The 22039-nt window shown below is 38.0% G+C and overlaps 1 protein-coding gene across 28 annotated transcripts in view; it reads left to right on the top strand.

Annotated features, from left to right (window-relative positions):
• BNC2 (basonuclin 2) overlaps window positions 1–22039 on the top strand; it is a 441344-nt gene that overhangs the window by 158296 nt on the left and 261009 nt on the right. For 2 of the 28 annotated variants that reach the window (XM_045467992.1, XM_045467988.1), the window contains exon 1: window positions 5747–6106. The exons of 24 other annotated variants lie outside the window; for them this stretch is intronic. In XM_045467992.1, coding sequence (XP_045323948.1) covers window positions 6104–6106 — 3 coding nt within the window. In that variant the 5' untranslated portion in view covers window positions 5747–6103. Of the gene's footprint in view, window positions 1–5638; window positions 6107–22039 lie in introns of those variants that run through there. 2 more of the 28 variants (XM_045467998.1, XM_045467995.1) reach the window with 2 other exon arrangements.

The raw sequence follows: 22039 nt of genomic DNA, 5'->3' as shown, positions 1-22039 counted from the left end.
GTAGGCCCTTTATGACTTTGGTGAAAGGACTTTCTTTTAGAGGTATGTTTATCTTAGAATAATAATCATTTCATGCTGTTCATTTTTTTTCCTAGTTGACCCATTCTCCAGACCTTTAAAAAAACTTTTTTAAGTGGATGTAAATTCCATTTTAATTAGGCCAGTGCAATCTAATACTGCAACTAGCCAGGAATGGAAGAAACATGCTGGAAGTTAATACAACCCAAATCAACCATAGCCAGATAATTCCCCTGTTCTTAGTAACAACCCCCTTCCCCACCTCCACAATTAAATGACCCTGTTGTTCTGGAGTTTCAACAAGACATTTAAGGTTCATTTAAAAAAATGATCATCCTTTACAGGATTCTTTGCTCTTGCATTTCTTTCTTTCTTTCCCTTGCCACACAGCTGTCACTGGTATAGGAGAAAGATTGGGGGGAGGGGAAGAGGAGGAAGCCCTGTTCAAATCGTGTCACGTAGCACTAATTCATCTGCTCTCATTAGAGGGAGCGAGGGACAGCAGTGATGGCCAAGAGCTGCACTCCACACATGACACGCGAACAGTTTGGGGAATAGAAAATTGCTTTCTCAGGAAGCCCAGCCAATTAAGGACTTGACCATATTGAATGTCAAGTGTTAATTTAGGTTTTTCTTCATTTTCCCAGTAGTAATGCGGGTCCTGTGATGAGCAAATACATGTCAAGTAAAAGTTGATTGCATGAAGGACCCGGGTATTATATGTCACTGACAAGTCACAAATGTACTGAAGTCTTTTAACCCCTTAGGTGAGTGAGGTGGAGGAGGGGGAAGGGGAGAATGGGATTAATGGTACCAATAATGATAAGGATAGATAGTTTACACAGGGATAGCTTGGATGGGACAGACAGCAATGGTAATTCATGCAAAAACCAAGGATAGGACAAATCCTACTCTCCAGGCATAGAGACCCTTGAAATGCATACAGTATGATTCTTTCCCATTGAAAACACATTGCCTAGAATATATATTCTGCCTCCTAAGATTTTATGGAAAGGAAAAGTAGTGTACTCCATGGTCTTGACCTAAGAAATTCCTTATTAATTATCTCCTCTGAAAGAAACAAAACATTCATTAAATAACTATACTGTTTTGGACATTTTAACCCATTTGCTCAACGCAGCTGTAAAAAAGGGCTATTTATAATTTCAGTTTTTAATCAAATACACATTTTTAAAAAAATGGCTCTGTGTAATATGTCATACAAAAGATGCAGAACATAAGATTGAAAGAATGTTTGTTTTCTGTCATAAGTATCTCTGTTGGTGAATGTTTACCCAATAGAAACTGGTAGAAGGTCCATCATTGTCTTTCATTTCCTTTTGTGCCCAGTTGTAGAAGGGAAGAGATTCCAGCTTCTGTGAGTGAGGTAACTTCGCCTTTTTTTTAAACTAAATGTTGAGCATTGCCCATCATGTATAGCATCTCATTTCCATTCATCAGCATTTATTTACATATGAATGTCTCAAAAAAGAGAATGTCTGTTTCTGTGCAATTGTGCAAGTTGCAAATAAAAATACTCCACAGTTTAAAATACTGTTGTGTGTAGTTTAAACAATCTTAAAGTGAAACTCAAAACAGTTACAGTCCAATCATTTTTGTTCTTTATATGTAGAACCACTTTCCCCTTTCGTATCTTTGAAGAAATGATCATAATTAAAACACTGTTTGGAAACTTACTCTCATCTGTTTATTCCCCAGTTTTAAGACACTTGCCTTTGTGTGTTGACAGTGCTTGCACCTTAAAAACTTAAGTCTAATAATGCTTTAATTTTGGCAGCAAAAGCACCAACAGAATCTTTTTCTCTACCTCAGGTTAGAAACACTCTAATGATGCTATCGTTATATTAAAAGTGGGCTAAATTTACATTATGGGACAGTTAGGAAACAATTCCAAGAATTTCATGTTTAATAAAATAGGTTTTTCTTAAGAAAGGAACATTAGGGTAGGATGTAATATCAGTTAACGTCTCTCCTCCCTGTCTCAAAGCTAACCAGATAGAATAAGCTTAGCCCTCTCTTCCCTTCCTATTTTGATAAGCTCTATGGAACTCTGGTGGCAAGGCGAGAGTACTGTTTAATTACAATCCAATTGTCAGCAGCTTCTCTTCCGCTGGGTGTGCTGAGAGACTTAAGTAAGTTTCCGTAAAGTAAATTCTGATGATGGCAGCTCTGGTTGCTGATTCAAGTTATTCCTTCTCTTCTGTGTCACTTTTGACGGATGGTACCTAATGCAATCAACCACAGGCCAAGAAAGCCTTTTTTTTTTTTTTTTTTTTTTTTTTTTTTTTCGGTTGTGTTCCTAACTGGACCAGGAATTCCCCTCCTCCCTTGATCTCTGCTTCAGATGCTTGCTCCTTCCTGCCTCCCCCCACCGCAGTACTTCAGCCCAGATAGGAAAGTGAAGAGAACTGCGGTACTACCCAGGACAGACTTTCCCTAAACCTCCTTTTCCCAGTGGTGAAGCTGAAGCTGCCTCCCTTTGCGTGCGTTTTTGATAAATTTAAGAAGTCAAATCGCTGACACAGATAGATAATCCAAGTGTATAGGGTGAAGAGTTATAAATTAACACATTATTCCCTCTTAATGTGAAATACTTGAGAATGCATTTTCTCAGTCCCCTGACATCTACCCAGTGAGGGCTCGCATTGTACTTTTCAAGTGGCATTGATTTGTTAAAGCGCTGAATTAGCATCTCTGGCCAGCTGCTTGATCCACTGTGCTGTTGTGGGGCTCCAGTTCCTCCTCTCTCCCCCAGCCATCCCCTTTTTTCCTTCAGGCTCCCTCTTCTTTTCTCTCCCTTTCCCTGCTTCTTTCCACTTCACTCCTCCCAGTTCATTCTTCCACTCTTTTTCTCTCACCCCCTTTTTTCTTGTTGCTTGCTTTTCTTTCAGTCGGATTTCATCCACACCATCTCCTTTTTCTTCATTCCCTCCTCCATCCACACATCTCCTTTTCTTATCTCTTGCCTCTGAGGTTTGCCTTAACTCAGGGTTAGCCTGTTAACTGCCTGGGTGTGGGGTAGTGGTAGTTGATTTAGCCAATCCAATGGCTCCAAGTGGACTCTTTTTGAAAGGAATAAATGAACTTGTGTTTGTGCTCCTTGTAATAGAAGTCAGTGAGAAAAATCTCACCTATTTTGCTTTCTAGAAATTAAAAGGTAGCTTACAAAACTTTTAAACTTGTATTTTTAAATGCCATTGCACATGGTAAGGTTTTCTTTTGGTTAAGAGGAAATGAAGATCACCAATGGTTATCACAGATTTGATCATCTCAAATGTACCCACCAAAATAAGTTAATATTTCTATAAAACTTGAATTTTTGCAACTTTTTGCATTTCAGTGAACTGATAGGACTTTATTTTCTAGCAAGTTCTATGCTGTTGATATTTCATATAAAATATTTTCATTGTGGTATTTGTTCCATGCTGTGGTTTCTGCATTATGATGCATCACTGTATCAGTGGAGCAGTGACTACATTATAAAATTGCTTGACAATTTGTTGAGAAATAGAATGAGATGGATTATCGCTTTTTAGAGTGATGTATCTCAAAATTCCAGAGGTCTTCAGAGGAAATGCATCACAATCGAGAGGATTTAACATGCCTCTTGTATATTCACAGACCTTCACTCTTTTCTTTCTCTGAATGTTTATACTAGATACTTTAGGATCACTGTATTGATTAATTTGATACCATCAAAAAAGTGTATCTGTCTGGATTTAAAGAGAAATTATCCTTTATAATTTTAATCTCATATCTTGACTTAGTGCTGTCTTCAACTTTACTAGGTTTCCCAATAAAACATCAGAATTGGAATATGAATATATGTTGATGTCAGATAACTTGAAAAAAATCATGTATTTATTGCTGTTTTAATACAGATTAAAATGAGTTTATTTCAGCACTTACATTTTGAAATGGAAACATTTAATACAGGATTTGATAATCTTTGATAAGCTTCTCTGTTGGGTTGATCTCCCACCCTCTGTCCCCCAAGTCAAATATAATTCCTCTTTTTTTTTTTTTTTTAATCAATTGCTGTCCTCCTGTCTAGAATTAGCATGGCTTGGCTAAGGTGAAGGGATTAGAATGACTTTTCAAGGCCTGATAATGTCTGTTTAAAGGAAAGAAAAAGAAGAAAATTCTTTTAACTAGGGCTTAAGACTAATTCCAACTACTAAGGAGACAAAAATTACTCTAAAGAAGACAGTTTGGTTTTATTTTACATGTGCATTTTAACTTGCTTAGAGATGATCATTTTGTATTTTAGATTATTCTCTTCCATGAAATAAGATGTTCTTCAGTTGTTACTGAGGAGAGCACATGGCCTTACTCAAGGAGATTAAAGCTGGAACACCTTCTGCCTTTTGTAGGGATAATTCGCAGCTCACCTGGCTGTAGGTCAAGGTCAAGGGCAAGCAGGAGAGCTCTTTAGAACTGCCTGGGACTATAGCAGAGAGGAGGAATAATAAAGACAAAATAATAGGGCAAGGTTGAAAGTGAAAGTGCTCCATATGAAAATGGTTAATGATCAGAAAAGAAAAAAAAAATCTGGAAGGCATACTTTAGTAGTGGAAAAAAAGTTGAGGATGAAGAAAAAGGTTTTGGGGGGCAAAATGATGGTATCTGATAACTTACAAAATTAGTAAAGATACTGTTGTGATTGGTTGTGAAGGGCCAAATTGGCATCAGAACAGAGTTAAAAAATAATGAAAACATTTAAAAACTTTTAATACTTACATTTTTCGTCTGATTATCATCTATTTTTCTTTGATTTGTCAATTATGCTCCCTGGAAGGCAGAAATCTCTGCACCAGTAATAAATCAATGAACCTAGAGTTATTTTTTTTTAAATCTAATTCGTTACTTGCTTTGTGATAGTACTTTAGCTACGTGAAATGGTTAAGTGTGGATGTTTTAGAATTCAACACCTTTGAGTTTTTCTCTAAAATTCTCAGGAGAAATCAGAATTATTTCTGTTTTTGTATTTTGTAAATCTAAATTAAATGTCACTTAAATGCGAAAGAACTGGCGGCTTTGATAAGTAGTCCCAAAAGCAAACCATTTTGTCAGTAATCATAATCTAATTATGAATGCAAATGCAAAGTTTGTTTTTTAAAAAGTCCCGAGCAAACAAAGGAAACAGAAAAGCAGACCACTCTGGGACACAGGGAAAAAGCATCCCCACACTTAAACCTATGACTTTCAATAGTAGCAGTAATAATAAGAACTCTTGGCATCCTCCGAAGTCCTGTTGAGAGGGAGCAGCAAATGGCCTGCGCAGTGTGTGGCTCTGCAGAAGTTCCAGAGTGACACATGCATCACAAGCCGGTCACAATGCGAAGGGTCAAGGGTCATGTTCAAGAGCAGGGTGTTGCTGGATGAGGCTGAGGAAGCAGAGGTGGCCCCTCTGTGCTCACTGTGTGGGTCTGTGTACTCCTTTCCCGTCAAAGCTGGCTCAGCACGGCCAAAAAAGCGGTTCCTTGGCAGGGTTTAATGGCAGGATGATGTAGTCTGTTGTGACTAGTGCATTCCTTTCAGGTTAAACTAGGGAAATGGCATTGTGTTAAAATTCCAAGTCGCATGAATGTTTTATTGCCACAGTGCATTTAGCCCTCTAGGGGAGTGTGTGTGGCGGCGGGTGGGGGTGACTTAGAGACTCAGGAACTATCAGAAGAACACTTCCCTTGGAAAATTTTACCCACCAGCATGAAGCTGATTTGCTGTGATGGTCACTTAGAAGGGTTTCGCTTTTTCCTAAACTGTGGCTGTTTAAAGTCTTGCAGTCTGAACAATTAACAGCTGAAGAAAATATGACAAGACACACGCAAGGAGGTTGGGAGATAGAGAGGAGGAATGCGCCAGAAAGGAGCTGAGCTGCCTTCTTGTGTAAACTACCCAAGCAAGAGCCCCCTCCCCCGGCCTTGGTCCCTGTCTACCCCCCTCCCCGTCCCCCCCCCCCCCGCCCCCGCCCCCCCTTCCCCAGGCTGTGTTTTGCTGTCTGCCTGAAGGCCAAGAGTGATCTGTTAACCTTGCACCACTGACTGGGAGGCCACTGCAGCTCATGGTACTGTATGTTACCATTACTACTCCCTCATTCCTTTCACTGGCTAGTCTGGTTTCTTTTTTTTCTTTTTTTTTTTTCTTTTTTTTATTAACCATTTCTTTGTAATAACGGTTTATATTTGTTAGAGGGATACAATTTCAGAATGCAGAAGGTCCAGTTTAAACAAAACAAACTTCAGTATGGTGCTTGTTTTTTTCCTCCTTGGTATTTAGAAGGGGTAAACTGAACCATTCTAATTCATTTGCAGCCAGAGGTTTCCAGTGTGATTTAAAATCAGGAATTCTGGAAATAGGGCAGTTTAAAAGATGCAAGTCATCTGGGCTGTGAGTCTTGTAAAGGGACTTTGTTGTGAAACCACGTGAGCATCTTCAGGGTTTTAGGACATTTTCAGGCTTTCCAGTTGTATCAGATTTATCCACTTTGCAGATTTGCCCCCACCCCAGTCCCTCTCCAGGGGACACTCTAGCCTTCTCATTCGCTGTTCCAGTTGTTTTAGGCTTACAGTTAGCGGAGGGTGTGTATGATTTGACTTTGGTTGTAATTGTGCATGTTACATGTAACTCTCAGGATTGCTTCACGATTTATCTGACTCCAGTTAATTTACAACAGATTAAAGTGCGGATGTATGAAACAGCCTTCTGACTTTACATTGTGACTTTATAAAATATTCATGTGCCTGATTTTTTTCCCAGTGAATAGGAGAAATACGGATTTTCTTGGGCTTACCTAAGTAAAGATACCATAATAGTTTGAATTTTAATTTTGCATTGCCTTTTAGTTTCTCTTTACTTTCAAACCTTAATACTTTATTGTTTGCATGTTCTTGTGATGTGTCATTTTTCTTCCTCTTAATAATGCATATATATATATATATATGTGTATATATATATATATATATATATATACATATATAGAGTTGTGTATGTGTGTGCCCGTATGCCCACAGACCTTCTGATCACTGTCAGATACAAGGAAAAACTTGTAGAGTTGTTAAACTAAGGTAGTTTTCTCTTGATAAATAAGTAATTTTTTAAAATGTTATGTAATAGAAATTTATATATTTTTATATATTTCTGTGAAGTGGTTTATATACTTCTGTCAGGTGATGATTTTGTCCAGATAGACCTCCGAGTTTAATCGGATTAATGCTATCTGTATAATGGTTTGTTCTTTACAAACAGATACATTCATTGTCTATGGGAGGTCTTAAACCAATAAACAGTTAACTCTATAGTAAGAATCAAGATTTATGTATGGATGCGGCACTTCAGAATTTAGATGAATTGATTAGACACTTTACGTAACATCCTAAAGAATACTCCAAACTAAGAATTCTTTCTTTTTACTCTGTTGGATGTAAGTGATGTAAGTGATGTTGGGAGTTTTCTTCTGGTGATTTTTGTTTTTAGTTGCAGATTTTATAGTGCACTTTTCAGAAGAATATTAAACTTACTTTGTGTTGGAGTTTTTTCCCTGTTACAGCCAGTTTCAAAATTAATTCTTTATCCTAAATAGTAGTAGAAAAACTCTTTAACAGTGCCAAACTTGGGGGAAAAAATCTATCATGTACATTTAGATTGTCTAAAAATATATATGTTATCTTGATCATGGAAGCAGTTTTTTATTATAAAAAGGATGTTGTGGTTATTTCAACCTTTTCCAATTTGATTTATTAAAAATGTTCCTTCATAATCCAAGAGGAAAAAAGAATTACTCCTATATCATACCTAATAAGAAAATTAAAGTTGATTTAAGATTTTTAATATCAGTACTTGTTCTCTCAGCATTTTCCTGGCCCCATTGTATCTGACATGAGTGTTTGGTATTGCAGAACTCGGGAGTAAGATTAAAAATGGGACCTGACTTCAGAGTCTTATGTTGCCACTTAACTAGTCTTGTGACCTTGGATAAGTCACTGTAATTCTAGTCTTTATTTTCTTCAATTTTGAAATGGGGAAAAGAGCAATTAGCTTGAGGATTTGTCAGGAAGATGAAATGAGATAACACATGGGAAGCTTTGGGACCCAGTAGCTATTGAGTAAACTGTATATCCCTTTCTTTCAGCTTGCCCTTGGGAAGCTTGAATTTGGGGGAACAATGAGGTAAATTTAAATGAAATGTTTTAATATCTTCAGTTAAAGGAAGGGAGGGTAGGCATTGGCAGACACTTTTTTTCTTTTCTTTTTTTCCCTTTTTCGATTTTTTTTCCCTTTTTTTGTTTTTGTTTTTGTTTTTGTTTTTGTTTTGTTTTCTGAGAATCCTCTTGTGTCATCCATTAGTTTTGCATTTTTGCCACTCTGCACAGTTCTCACCAGGTTGGCCTTTGTGGATGTCAGTACATTGCTGTTATTTCTGTGCTACCAGTTATGGTTAGCTCTAGACTGGAGGCAAAGTTGGGAAATTCTGCTGAGTTCTGTGGACATCTGTATCATCACTTCTAATCATGTGCCTGAATGGAAGCTTCCTGCCTTATTATACTCATTATCATTATCATTTGGTAGTAGAGCTTGAAGCTTGATTGTGTAGATAAGACCCCCACCTCTGTCCCTGGCTTTGTGAATATTCACTTGTATTCATGGAATTAGGGTCATAGGAAAGCTGGTAGTGTTTACACCTCTCAGAATCAAACAAAATAGTAGCAAGCAACATACATGTACATCTGCACAATATTTTATCTTCATTTATAGTCTTGTATAGGGCTTGAGAACTATTGAGCAAAATGTGCTGCTTTTAGTGCTTTTTAATCCTGTATTATGTTTTATCAGAAGTAATTGTGTTCTCCTGTGTGGTACTTCAATATTGTTATAGATGACCTTTGATTAACATTGTTATTTTGCTTAACATCTAGTTTCTTTTAGCCAATCCTAGTTTGAACATACTGCATCTTCAGATCTAAAATAAATATTTGGCTTAGCATTTATTTTCATCTGTTACTAACAGTAAAAGAATGAGGATTAAAAACTAACAACTTCATAGCTACCTCTTAGCTAAGCTGGTGTGCTAGACATGGTACCCATGTTATCTTATTCAATTATTAAAAAGCATTCAGGGCAGGTACAATTATTTTTTTTTACAGATGAGGAAATAAAGTTCCAAAATCTGTAACCAGAAAAGTATACCCCAAAGTCTTTGCTTTTTCTTCTGTCTTAATTTTTAATCCATCTGTAACTTAAGGCAGCTATTAAAAAAGAAAGAAGAAAAACAGTAGTTGTACAATCTTCTGGGGATTTTCTTCTTTCAAATTAAATTTTATAAGGAAGTCAATATTTAGAACTGACAAAAATCAGAGGTGCTTTAAATGGAAGGGGTACAGCTACAGAGTCCTATGTTTTAGGCCTCTACCAGAGGCCTGGTCAGACTACCTGATCAGAAAACCAAAGCCTAGTACTCCCACACTTCCAAAAACGAAGGCACAGCAAAACCTTAGTTTCCCCATCTGGGAGTTAAGGGTTTTTGTTATTCTGAGTTTGGAGGTGCAGTTATGGGGAATTCATAGGAAAAGCCAATATCTGCATAATTTTATTATATTTTTAAGTTTTTTTTTTTTTTTTTTTTTTTTGAGAGAGAGGGAGAGAGAGAGAGAGAGAGTGCGTGAGCACAAGACAGGGAGGGGCATAGAGGAGAGACAGAATCTCAAGCAGATTCAGCACCATCAGAACAGAGACAAATGTCAGGCTCGAACCCATGAACTGTGAGATCATGACCTGAGCCTAGATCAAGAGTCAGACCTTAACCGACTGAACCACCCAGGCGCCCCTGTCTCTGCATAATTTAAAATTTTTTTTAATGTTTGTTTATTTTTGAGAGAGAGAGACAGAGTGCGAGTGGGGAAAGGGCAGGGAGAGAGGGAGACACAGAATCCAAAACAGGCTCCAGGCTCTGAGCTGTCAACATAGAGACAGAAGCGGAGCTCGAACTCAAGAGCTGTGAGATCATGACCTGAGCTGAAGTTGGACGCTTAACTGGCTGAGCCACCCAGGTGCTCCTATGCATAATTTTATTTTTATTTTTATTTTTATTTTTTTAATTTTTTAACGTTTATTTATTTTTGAGACAGAGAGAGACAGAGCATGAACGGGGGAGGGTCAGAGAGAGAGGGAGACACAGAATCCGAAACAGGCCCCGGGCTCTGAGCTGTCAGCACAGAGCCCGACGCGGGGCTCCAACTCACAGACTGTGAGATCATGACCCGAGCTGAAGTTGGACGCTCAACCGACTGAGCCACCCAGGCGCCCCTATGCATAATTTTAAAAGAGAATGTATCTAAGAGAAAAATAGTATAAGTTAAATGCCAATGTAAAAAAAAAAAATTAGTTATGTCATTGTACAGCTTTTCACATATTAATTTTCAGGGCATAGATTTTGTTTAATCCATAGCAGTGAAATAATTTTACTGTGGGAAAAGTCATAAAAGACCAAGTCACAGTTTTCTGTCTAACTGGAGTCTGTGTCTACAAATATATCCATACTCTACTTCAGTATGAAAGTTTTTGTGCTTTATATTTGCTATCTGCAAAGGTATATACGTATATATGTGTAAGTGTAAAGATGAAGAATATGGATAGATTTAACTGAGAAAATAATGTAGAAAACACTATTTAAAATAAACTGCTTGTAAAACAAATTAATTGACATGGTAATTTTGTAATATCTTTATAAACCAGGAATTTCAAGTTTTCTAGCTTGTTAAATTTATACTGGGATTTTATATAGTACTTCATTAGAAATGTAATTTCTATTTCATTAGCTAGTGTGGTGGGAAGGGTCTAGACTTTTGAGGCAGATTTATCTGCATTTCAGTTTATCTCTTTTTTATGTGACTTTGGAAAAGTTTTGTAACCTCTCTGAACCTCAGTTACTTCACTTATCAAGTGGGACTTAGAAATCATGCCTGTAAAGTCTGGCACAGAGAGAGTGAGCTGTTTTGGTTGTTATTAGCAATTTCTCCTTCCGTTATTCTTGTGGTTAGTTTTCAAGCCTTATGCGGTGTTGACTTAGCATCTCATTATCAGTGGTGGTACTCGGTTCTTAATATTTGTATCATGTACATACTTGGCCTTTTCATTGCTGGTTTAAAAAATACTTTTGTTGAGGAAAATGAAGATGGAGACAGATCTCTCCTTTCTTACTCTTCACTGAGAATCAGCCACTGAGCAGCATAATTCTAAAATCTTATGTGGCTTTTGGGTACTTTATGAACCTTTTTATGGTAACCCAAGTAAGACACTGATTGAATTAATACATTTCCATTCAGAGGACTATTCTGTTAACCTCTCTTCTTCCTAACCCATGCATGCTTTTGCAGGGAACTTTTTCCATCCTAACTGAGGTTGCTATATATAGTGGGAATGCCAGTGCCTAGATAATGCAGGCTATTGGTAAGCCTAAGAGCCTTTTTGTCTTTGAAACAAAGAAAAAAGAACAATTAAAACAGCAAGAACAAAACTAGAAGCCTGCCCAAACCAAAAAATACAAAAAAAAAAAAAAAAAAAAAAAAAACCCAAAAAACAACCCTTTATTTTCTGAAAAGCTTAGTGCTTTTTAAATGCAGAATCTAAACTCTGCACCTTGATTTTAATGCATAATAGTTTAAACTTTTTTTATAGTGTTTGTAGAAAGGTTATACTCATTTTCTACAGATCTGATTAAGTAAACTGCAGAAAGTAAAAATAAAAACTTTCTGAAAAGCTGCCACCAAGGAACCATTTCATTAACATCTTTTTAGTCATATTTTCATTTGCAAAGGAAGGATAGGTGTCAATAGCATAAAAGGATTATGGATACATGACTTGCATTTTAAATTTTACTCAGCCCTATCATAGATACCTTTTTATGCCTGTAAATATAGATGTCCATCATAATTTTTAATGGATTCCTAGTAAATCATTGTACCATAATTTATTTAATGGACTCTTGGTTTGTGGACATTGAGATTGTTAGCAGCTCTTTTCTTTTAAAAGGAGTGTTGCTTCAATATGCACACTCTTGTTTGCATTTGTATTCTTACTTCCTAAAGATGAATTCTTAAAAGTGGTGTTGCTGGGGAAAGAGGTATAATTTTGCAGTTTAAAACAAAATTTGGTAAACCTTTTCTATAAAGGAGTAAAGACTAAATATTTTAGGCAGCCGTGTGGTTTTTCTATCAACTATTCAATTCTGTCTTTGTAGCCACAGTCATATAGGCTGTGTAAAGGCATAGGTGTAACTATATTTCAATAAAACTTTACTTACAAAAGTAGATCACAGGGTAGCAGTTGGCCCACAGGCTGTAGTTGTCTACTCCTGGCCTGAAACAGAGGAGACACTGATGGGAGATGGAAATTTATCTCCGGTTGGCTATATGCTTCTCTCATAATATCTTAGAAATGTGTTCCTATCTCAGGGCAGTGTAATGGGTTGAGTACTTTCTTTCCAGGTATATAGCAATCAATACATGTTTTAAAGATCATATTAAAGGAGGTTTTCATAACTGCTTCTACTTCAAAGCCTAGTAAATTTTAAACTAAGAGGCTTTATATGCCAGTATTTATTTTTATCATTCTTACGTTAGATTTCAGGATATGTTGACAACTTACGGGGCAGAGAAACATCTCTTACATTTATATTGTAGAGAAAGTGTTGTACATTTTCTCATCTCTAGAAGATTGCTTTGATGGAGTCAGGTTTTAGAGGTATCCTCAAGTAAGCTGGAAGGAGAGTCCAGCAAGAGAAGTTATTATTTCCATGGAAACATGCCACAAATTAACAGGGTGACATTGCATTAGTTACTGAATCTTTACAGGCCAAATTATACTCAGAAGAATGCTCTGTGCATAAATAGTAACCTCCTTGCATCTTGAATTTCTATAAAATAGGAATTATTGGCCCTTAACTGCCTTAAGGGTGTTTGTTGAAGATCTGGTGGAATAAAAGTACAGTTAAAATCACTGTATTTGTAGCATTGGCTTACTGGTGCCACTATGAATTTTAAGAGATTTATTTATTATTTATTTTGCATGTATTTGTTGACTATCTGCTGTGTGTGTGAAGCAGTGTGGTAGGCGCTATGGGGGAATACAAAGAGAAATAAGTTTGTTCCTGCCCTTAAGGAAAGAAAAACATATATTTACAGTCCAAAGTTGTGTAGTGCTGAGATCCCTAAAGGATGGTAGAACACTGGGGGAGGAGGTCTCTCCTGCCTGGGGGTATCAGAAAACTTCCTAGAAGGAGTGGCATTGGAAAATAGGAAGATTTCAAAAGTATAATGCAAGACAAGGTATTCTAAAAAGAGCAGCATGAAAACTCTGTCACATTAGGAAAGTCCAAATCAGTATGCAAGAGACATCCAGTAGTCTAATTAGACTGTCTATTAAGTATTTGCCATGAAGGAGGAAGAAAAGATAAAGCTGGAAAGGCAGGGTAGAAAGAGCTAGGTTGCAGAGGGCCCGGAAGAAACTTTAATTGGTAATTTGGGGGGAAATCTAAACATCATCTAGGAGAATATGTTTGACAGTTGGAGTGGTGATACATGGCACTGGTTGATGAGTGTGAAATGATAAAGGTGGTATTATCACTTTAAGGGTTATGGCAAAGGTCTTAGCATGTACTTGTTAGAAATGATCTGGAAGGAGAGAGATCTGTGTGTGTGTGGTGGGGGGAGGCAGCTGAAGAGCTTGAAAAGGAAGAATGGATAGGCTTTCAGTAAACCCATTTACTGGATTTGGGAAATAAGGCTTTTAATCATGATCTGTGGTTCTGAGTCTCTGTTGATAGGATTATGATGATAACATTGCCAAAGACAGAAGTTAGGGGAGAGCTGTAGTAGACAGCTGTAGAGACAGGATTGCAATGAACCTGTTTGCTTTGCTTGTTTGGCTCCAGGTGTTAACGGGACACTTGGAAATTTCTAGTGGGAGCTTGAAAGTGCAGGACTAAAATTCACATGAGAGGTAAGGAATGGGGAGGGATTTGGGAGCAATTCTCATTCAAGTGGCCCATGAAACCTGGGAAAAGCATCACATCGCCAAAAGGGAAGCCTGTAAAGAGAAAATGGTGTGTTATAGCATTACTTATCATTAGGTAACTTGGTGACATAAGTAGCTCTTTGTGTGAGGCTACTAACACCAAAAACAAACAGAAAAGAAAATTATGTGTTTTATCATTTGTAAAGCAATCTGTTGTCTACTAAGCTGCTTCTTTTAGCCTCTAAAGCCACTAGATTTTAGCAGTAAAAAATATTTGAAAAATTACTTTGTAAGATTCCCCAAGGAAAATCTAAGAAACTCTCTTTTACTTTCTCTTCTCACCACTTGCTGAGACACCCCCCCACCCCCCGCAATGCCCCTGATAGGAGGGATTTATATTCACTTTTTAGCTGTCTGGTGCCGAGTATAGCACAGAATTTCATCTTCCCTAGATCTCACCCCAGTTAGGATCAGCAGACTTGGGATGGGGTGTAGGGGCTGTGGTTAGTGGGAGGGTGGACACTCTGTAGAAATCAACTTTGTACATTTTTGGGCATTTTCTCTTTTTGGGCTGAGGTCCTCAGCAGGCTTAGAGGGGTATTGTGCAATACACAGTATGACTTATGTTTGAATTGGGAAAGTTTTTACTGTATGGAACAGCAAGACTCAATCTGCCGTCCCGTTCCTTTCTTATCATTACCTGTGTTCAAACTTTGCATGCAAAGAAAACCACGTTGATTCATTGATCTTTGGCATGCTGCATTATGCACTTTGGCAGCCTGGTAAAGGCTCCCCTGGCTCTCCTGTTTACAGTAGTCGGAATTCCTCTGGTCTGTTGATACAATTTGTGGCCTCCTTCAGCCTCACTCTTCATAGTGAGTCTGACTCCTGTCAAACGGGGCAAGGGGCTAGTCCAGAGAAATCTGTATCTCTAGACAACCACTGTGCATTAAATCTAGTTTAAGTGCTTTGTATTTTACCTCTTAAGCCATGTATGGCTACTAAAAAAATTTTTTTTTAACCATATAGGTTTAATAGAGATGATTTACTGGGTAACTTAAGACATTGAGTTTTTTTGGGGGGTAATATTTGTTTTCTCACTGTCTGGCACATAACACGGTCTTGTATCTTATTTCCTCCCTCAGACTCCTTTTTCTGCTTTCTCACATACATTTTTTTTCTTTAATATTGTTAAACTTAGGGAGAAAAGAAGCCCTTTTGATTTGTACCATTTTGTGCCTCTAATGAAGTAAGATCAAGTAAAATACACCTATTTTCTTCAAAAGTAAACTCCTTTCTAAAAAAAAAAAAATAATGCCCCCCACTTAAAAAATTCAGTGGCTTCCTGATCATTAAGCAAAATAGCCTCTTTCCCCTCATTAGAGATAGTTACGTAGTTACATTTATCCTCATTCTTGATCACTGTGGAAAACCAGGGAGGGAAACTGAGTGAGTAGAAGAAACCCAGTGGCTGAGTTCAAGGTTACCTGGATCATTTTAAAGTGCTTTCTGTTTAAATGCTAAAGTTAATGTTTATCCCCAAATCATCCTCTTCTGATGTTTGCAGCATCTGTGGAGTCGGACAGACCACTGCTCCAATGGCTAACTCATTTTGGCTTTCTTACTTAAGAGCCCCCTTTAGAGTAAGATTTTGGGACACCCTGGAACTTATGCCCTGATGCTTTCTTCTTCTTCCTTCTCTCCTCTTCCTTACTTTTTAAAAGAGGCGTATGTTTTCTTTTTTTCTAAACATTTATTAAAACAATTTTTTTCTTCATGTTTATTTTTGAGAGAGTGAGCGCGAGTGCGTGGGGGAGGGGCAGAGAAGGGGAGACAGAGGATCCCAAGCAGGCTCCACACTGAGAGACAGCACAGAGCCCGATGTAGGGCTCAAACTCCCGAACCACGAGATCATGACCTGAGCCAAAGTCGGACACTTAACTGACTGGGCCACCCAGGTGCCCCAAGAGGCATATATTTTCTAAAACTAAGTTATCATCTAAACTGCCTTCCCAGTTATTATTTATTTTCTTGTTTATTTAGGCTAGTGATTCTCCGATGTTAATGTTCCTCAGCATCACCTGGCTGGCAGGCTTGCATAAACAAATGGCTGGGCAGCACCCTGGGTTTTGTCACAGTGGGTCTCAGGTCTTCAGTCCCAAAGGCATTTCAGACACATTCCCAGTTGATGCTAATAATGTGCCTTGGATGAGGAATATACCTTGAACCACTTGCCTAGACTGTTGGTTTTTTCTATCCGTTTGCTGTTTTGTTCAGTATTTTTTCCCCCCCACCAAAAGGGTAGAGATTCTTAGGTCAGGCCGCTAGCATGAAAGAGTACCCAGAAATTTGCCTTATGTTTTCATTGTGAAGGGCTTGGTTGGGGCAGGAGTGTGAGATGTGCCGCTTCCTGCTCCTTCCTCCAGTGAAGAATTTAATGCCCAATCTCTTACAGTTTTGACAGATCTTTATAGACTTTCTCAACACAGCATTCTAGGAAGCCTTCTGAAAGTTGATTGACCTGGCCCTTAATTGAGACTAATTGAATAGATATTATTTTTTAGTTTCCCTAATTGCTTATATTATTCCTTTGATACTTGAGGTTTACTTCATCTCCCCCAAATCCCTCTCTTGGTCTCAAACTTCTCAGCTCTCATGAGAGTGTGTGCTGGGGGTGGGTGTGTGGGCCCTTATCACTTACTAGTACTGTGTCCCTACTGCATGCTTTATCTGTGTCATCTCGTTCAACCTAGCCAACCTTACACAGTAAAAACAATTATTCCCATTTTACGGATGCAGGAAACAAGGCTCTGGATTGGTACTTTACTGATCAGCTTTACAATTACTGCCTCTGAGGTTAAAGCAGAATTCTAACTCCCAAGCCAATGTTCTTTTCATATTACCTGCCTTTAGGATAGTTGGAGATGAGCCCTGAGTACAGAAGAAAACTTAACCAGGGCATATATAAGCATACTTGAAATTTCACTTAATGTCACTTGTCAGACTTGGCAATGTGGTGTGTATGCCCATAAGCAATAGTCTGAAGTGTTAAATTTCCAAAATACTCAATTTACAAGAGTGATTGTAAACCAGTTGAAAAATAATCTGATTCTGTACTTTAAGTGTAAAGCCCGCATGGCACATTTACAAATAACTTCATTCACATTTTCTTCTTCAGTGCTAAAACCCCTGTAAATCAAGAATTGGATAAATAAGCCGACTCTCATATGGTAGGAGGCTTTTCTAGTGAAATACTGGCGTGGTAGTTGAGAGAACTTTGTTTTAATTTCAGTTTCACTCAATTTGTCAAATGTGGGGAGGACTGTAGTGATGGACCTCAGTTTTCTTGTTTAAAAAGAGTACGATAGAAATTTTCTCCTCTCTTATTTGTCTGAGAGGGGAATAAATAAATACTATGTGTAAAGCCCTTTGAGGGCTCTGGAAGAAAGATTCTATGTAATTTCAACATTATTCATGGTCCATCAGGCTCCCCAGGGTGTCACCTGCAAAGAAAGATTTTTATATCCTATCCCACATTTACAGTACAAAACCAAGGTATTGTTGTTTGTGGCTGTGAAATCTCCTGTAATTGTGCCTGCAGGGGTGCTCCTATCACAGAGCCTAGGGCCCTGGCTCACCCAAGAGGGCCAGCTCCCAAGTCAGAGGGAGAGTGAACCCCAGTTAAACGGTACCTTGCTCCTGAGAGGATGTGTGCCCCCCCCCCCCGCAGTAATCATCTGTGTCTGTCAACCTGTTGAGTAGCAGAATTACTTCCTTGACCCTTCAATGCTCTCTGCCGCTTCTTGATCCTGTAGTTCATTATTCTGAGATGATTCTAGAGGGGACTGTCCTCTGTCCTGCTCAGTTCTGTAATACGTCTCTCATTCTTACTGTGTTCCTATTGATACAACCCTGCTTCATCTAAGGCCTCTGTAAGAACTAGCATATTTCTGGCCATTCTGTATTGGAGACTGGATCAATACTGTTTCGACTCACCAGTTTCTTTCTGATTGTTAAGCAGTATTTTCATTCTTGAGCTTTAGGTTTTGTATACTTCTCCCTTCTGAATCTTAGGCTGGGGTTCCACAGCTGAGAAAGGTTAGGCCCAGATTGTTGTCTTTTAGTTAAATGGTAGCCTGAAAAATTGGGATGTAAGTTATCTGCACATCCAGGAACTTAGTGCATCTTCCTCTTTTTTATTTTTTGTGTTCATTTGTTTGTAGCAAATGTAGTGTTTAGTGTACATCTTTATCTTTACAGTGTTGGGTAATTAATTTATTTCTTTCTCTGCTCTTTCTCACAAGAGCTCCTGACTAGCTTATTGCCAAATCTGTTTCCCTTAATGGTCTTCCTGAATTCTTTGTGTTATCTGAGTAATTTTTCCTCTTGCTGCTTGGCATTGTCTAGCCACTGAAATTAGGCTGATTCTATCCGTGCTTCTCTCTGGCTTGGAATGTGACAGAGCTTGTACCCAGCCATGTCCCTCAGTCTTCTGATGGGACTCTTTTTGTTTTTCTCTCTCCTTCTCTATGTTTTTTAAAACAAATTTTGTCTGTCCACTCTTTTCCAAGTTTTTCATGGGTTCAAATAGTTTCCCTCATCCCTGCAACTGCTAGACTGAAGTCACCAAAACACACACACTTCAGAACTGATCCAGGCTTGTGGCCAGCTTAACTGAAGAGTCTTGAGCTGACATGGAAGTTAGTTTGTTTATTTAGGCTCTGATTTTTATAGTGCCTATCAGGCAAATGACTACCTGAATGTTTCATGTTTAAAAATGAAATTAAATTTCAAATGGGCTCTGACTCTGCAAGAAGCATCCCAAACTGTGTAATCCCTTTTTTTGGTAACATGTTTCGTTTCTCAAGTTACCATTTCTGTGTCCCGTTGTTTCTTCCATTCGGTACACACACCTTCTGCCTCATTCAGTTTCAGTTGTTTTGAGTAGTAACTCCTCTTGTGGGGCTTTTTCAGTCTTCTTTTCAGAAGTCTGGCCCCTAACAATTTTTATGTGTGATCTCACTAAACAAAGAACTAGTGTGTGTGTGTGTGTGTGTGTGTGTGTGTAGGAAGCCTGCCATATTTCCTCCCTGCCCCACAGAAAATGTGTTTTCTGGAAGCCCTTTTGACACTGAAGTGAATGCCCACTGGCCCTCCCTTGCTGAATTCCCCTGAGAGGGGAGAAAGGAGGAAAGAGAGGGAGGCCTTTATACTTGTTGTCATATCTTTTGTTTCTGCTGATTATACACAAAGTAAGTTGTAAATAGCTCTCTCACACACCATGATTCCTTTGAGGTATGTCCTGGAGAGTAGATATGCACTCAGCTTCAGCTTACCCAGGGGATTTTAGAGGGTCCCTTTCAAGGCCTCTTACTTCCTGTTACAGCTCTAGCACAATGAAATTTAGATGAGTACCAGACAATTACCATTCTCATAATTAAACCTGTGGCATACTGTTCAGAAATATTAGCCGATGAGTTTAATATTTTTTATTGTTTTTAACATAAATGTTTTTATTTAATAGCAAAAGATACTAAAATGCAAAAAAGCATAAAAAATATGATGTCCCCTTAGTCTTACCATTTTTCAGAGATAAAAATCACTGTGAAACATTTGTGAAAATCCTTATAGAGAACACCAGCATGAAAGAAAGCAGATTTGGAGTTCTCCAAATCAATTTAAATTTTATATTCCAGGAAAACCATGGTTAGGTACACACCATATTTTATTATCTTAATTTAAACTGGAGTGATAATAAGGAGCCAGACAATTTATGTCTGCTGTATCTGTCAGTCATGTTTTTGATCGCTTATAGCTAGCTGTCTCACTACTGAGGGTTGTAAATCAAAAGGCCTAATTGTCTAGGTGTGCAGAGTTATAACTAATTAGGTTACCAACTTTTATATTTTTTGGTTTTTCCTTGGTATATTTTGATGAATTAAGAAACAGATATAGCTTGTTTTCCACTTAAAATTTTTTTCTTTACCTGATAATGCCACTAAATGTAATGAAGGGGGAGGGAGAGTATTATTAAATGGTGAACCCATTAGTAAAGCTGCAGCTTTGTTTTAAATCTCAATTTCCTCATCTTTAAAATATGGGAGTCCATTTTCATGGATCCTGATGGCTTTTTTTTCTGCTCAGAAACTCTAGGATTCTAAGTTTTTGAGTGCTAAGTCACGTCCCTGTGTAGTTCTTTTCGTGATTTGGATTGTTGAAACACTCTAGTAGCCTGGCACTGTTTTCTTCTAACTTATTCACAGACCTTTTTGTTCTCTCTCAGAAACTGTGTATTTCTAAGTGTCTGACGTTGTAATTGAGTGTAATTGTAGTTGTTTAACTTTCTCCTTTCCTCTCAAGAGTGTTTATAAAATGTATTCTGTGGGGCAGAGGGTGGTAAAAAGGAACTAGAAACTTAGTATTGGTGATACAGTCAAATACTAGTAAGGTAAGTGGGAATTTGTTTTGTGTACATAAAATAAAGTATTATTTACACTTAATTTGCAATATATATATTCTGGCTCATGGAATCTGCTTTAATCAGTTAAGTCATCATATATATTGAGGTTTTATAGGAAGCTGTGTGTTGGGTTTTCTTTTCCTGTGGAATATTCTAAGATGAATTTTTTCCCCAGTTCTTCTATTGCCCCATAGGGAGAATTACTGTTGCAGAACTCATTAGTGCCCCTCCATATGTCAGCTGAGGGGTGGCATCAGCATCAGCCTGCATGTGCCACAGTACACATGCACAGTGTCTCTACTCTTCTCCATGCCCCATTTCTTTCTCATTCCTCAAGTTAGAGGCTAAATTCCTTTCACATTGCTTATGTTGTCCTAGACCACAAAGCAAGTAGTAGGTCTTGATAACACACCTTCTCCACTTCCTTTGTCTTTTTTGTAATTTCTTTCATATGAAACATCAGCAAATGCCTCTAGAATGTAAGCCACTAAATGCAACTATTGCATATTTTTCATTAACTTCTTTGAAATATGTTCTGTCTTTTTATTTTTTTACGAGGCCTCATGCTTTTTTTTTTTTAAAGTTTTTAACAATTTATTTATTTTGAGAGAGAGGCTGGAAGAGAGAGAGAATCCTACTTTCAGTGCAGAGCGCAGTGTGGAGTTCGAACCCATAAACCATGGGATCATAACCTGAAATATAGAGTGGGGTGCTCAACCGACTGATCCAGCCAGGCGCCCCTGTTCTCGGTCTTTGTCGAGCTAGTTACCTATACTGAAGCCTTGGTTTTGTTGTGTTGTGTTGTGTTGTGTTGTGTTGTGTTGTGTTGTGTTTTGAATTGTCAAATGGAGATGCTCATATCCTGTAAGACAGTAGCAAAGAAAAAAACAGGTTAATCTGCATGTAAGGTGCCCACAGGGTAGCATGACCGCAAGTGCTCAGTAAATGTGATTCTCTTTCTTCTCCTTTTGGGCTCCAGTGTGAAATTTGTGGGTAAAGAACAGTTAATTTCAAAGAAAGATGATAATCTGCCCATGTCACCTTAGGGACATAGGCAAGAAGAGAGAATGCAGGACATGAAAGAAATTGGAGAGTTGGTCCTAAAAATGAAGAATCGGCTCAGTGCTCTTTTTTAATATTAGTAATATTCAGTGAGGAACTTGCAAAGTGGACTTTATTGAAAGTTGTTTAGATTTAGAGAAGTGAACTGATTTGTGGGTCAAAAGAAAGAGGGAAATACCTTCTAAGGCAGCATACTTGGCTGAAAACTTATCTCTGAGCAAAGAAAATTGACTGGCACAGATAATCCTAAGTGGAGTTAAAGCACAGAACAAAACAGCAGAGGTGGGCTCTGATGGGGAAAGAAGACAGGGTGAAGCTGATTGATGGACCAAGATTCTGAACTACATAGTTGTATGATTCATAAAGATAGTGTATGTTTGGAAATACTGAGTAGTGATTCAGAGAAGTTTTTTAAAAAGCAGAAAGCAGGTTTAAGTGGAATCTAAATCCTTTTGTCTTTATCTCAGA

This window comes from Leopardus geoffroyi, chromosome D4, assembly GCF_018350155.1.
Source record: "Leopardus geoffroyi isolate Oge1 chromosome D4, O.geoffroyi_Oge1_pat1.0, whole genome shotgun sequence".
NCBI lineage: Eukaryota > Metazoa > Chordata > Mammalia > Carnivora > Felidae > Leopardus > Leopardus geoffroyi.
The sequence above is the reverse complement of the archived record's forward strand: the minus strand, read 5'-3'. Positions and strand labels throughout refer to the sequence as shown.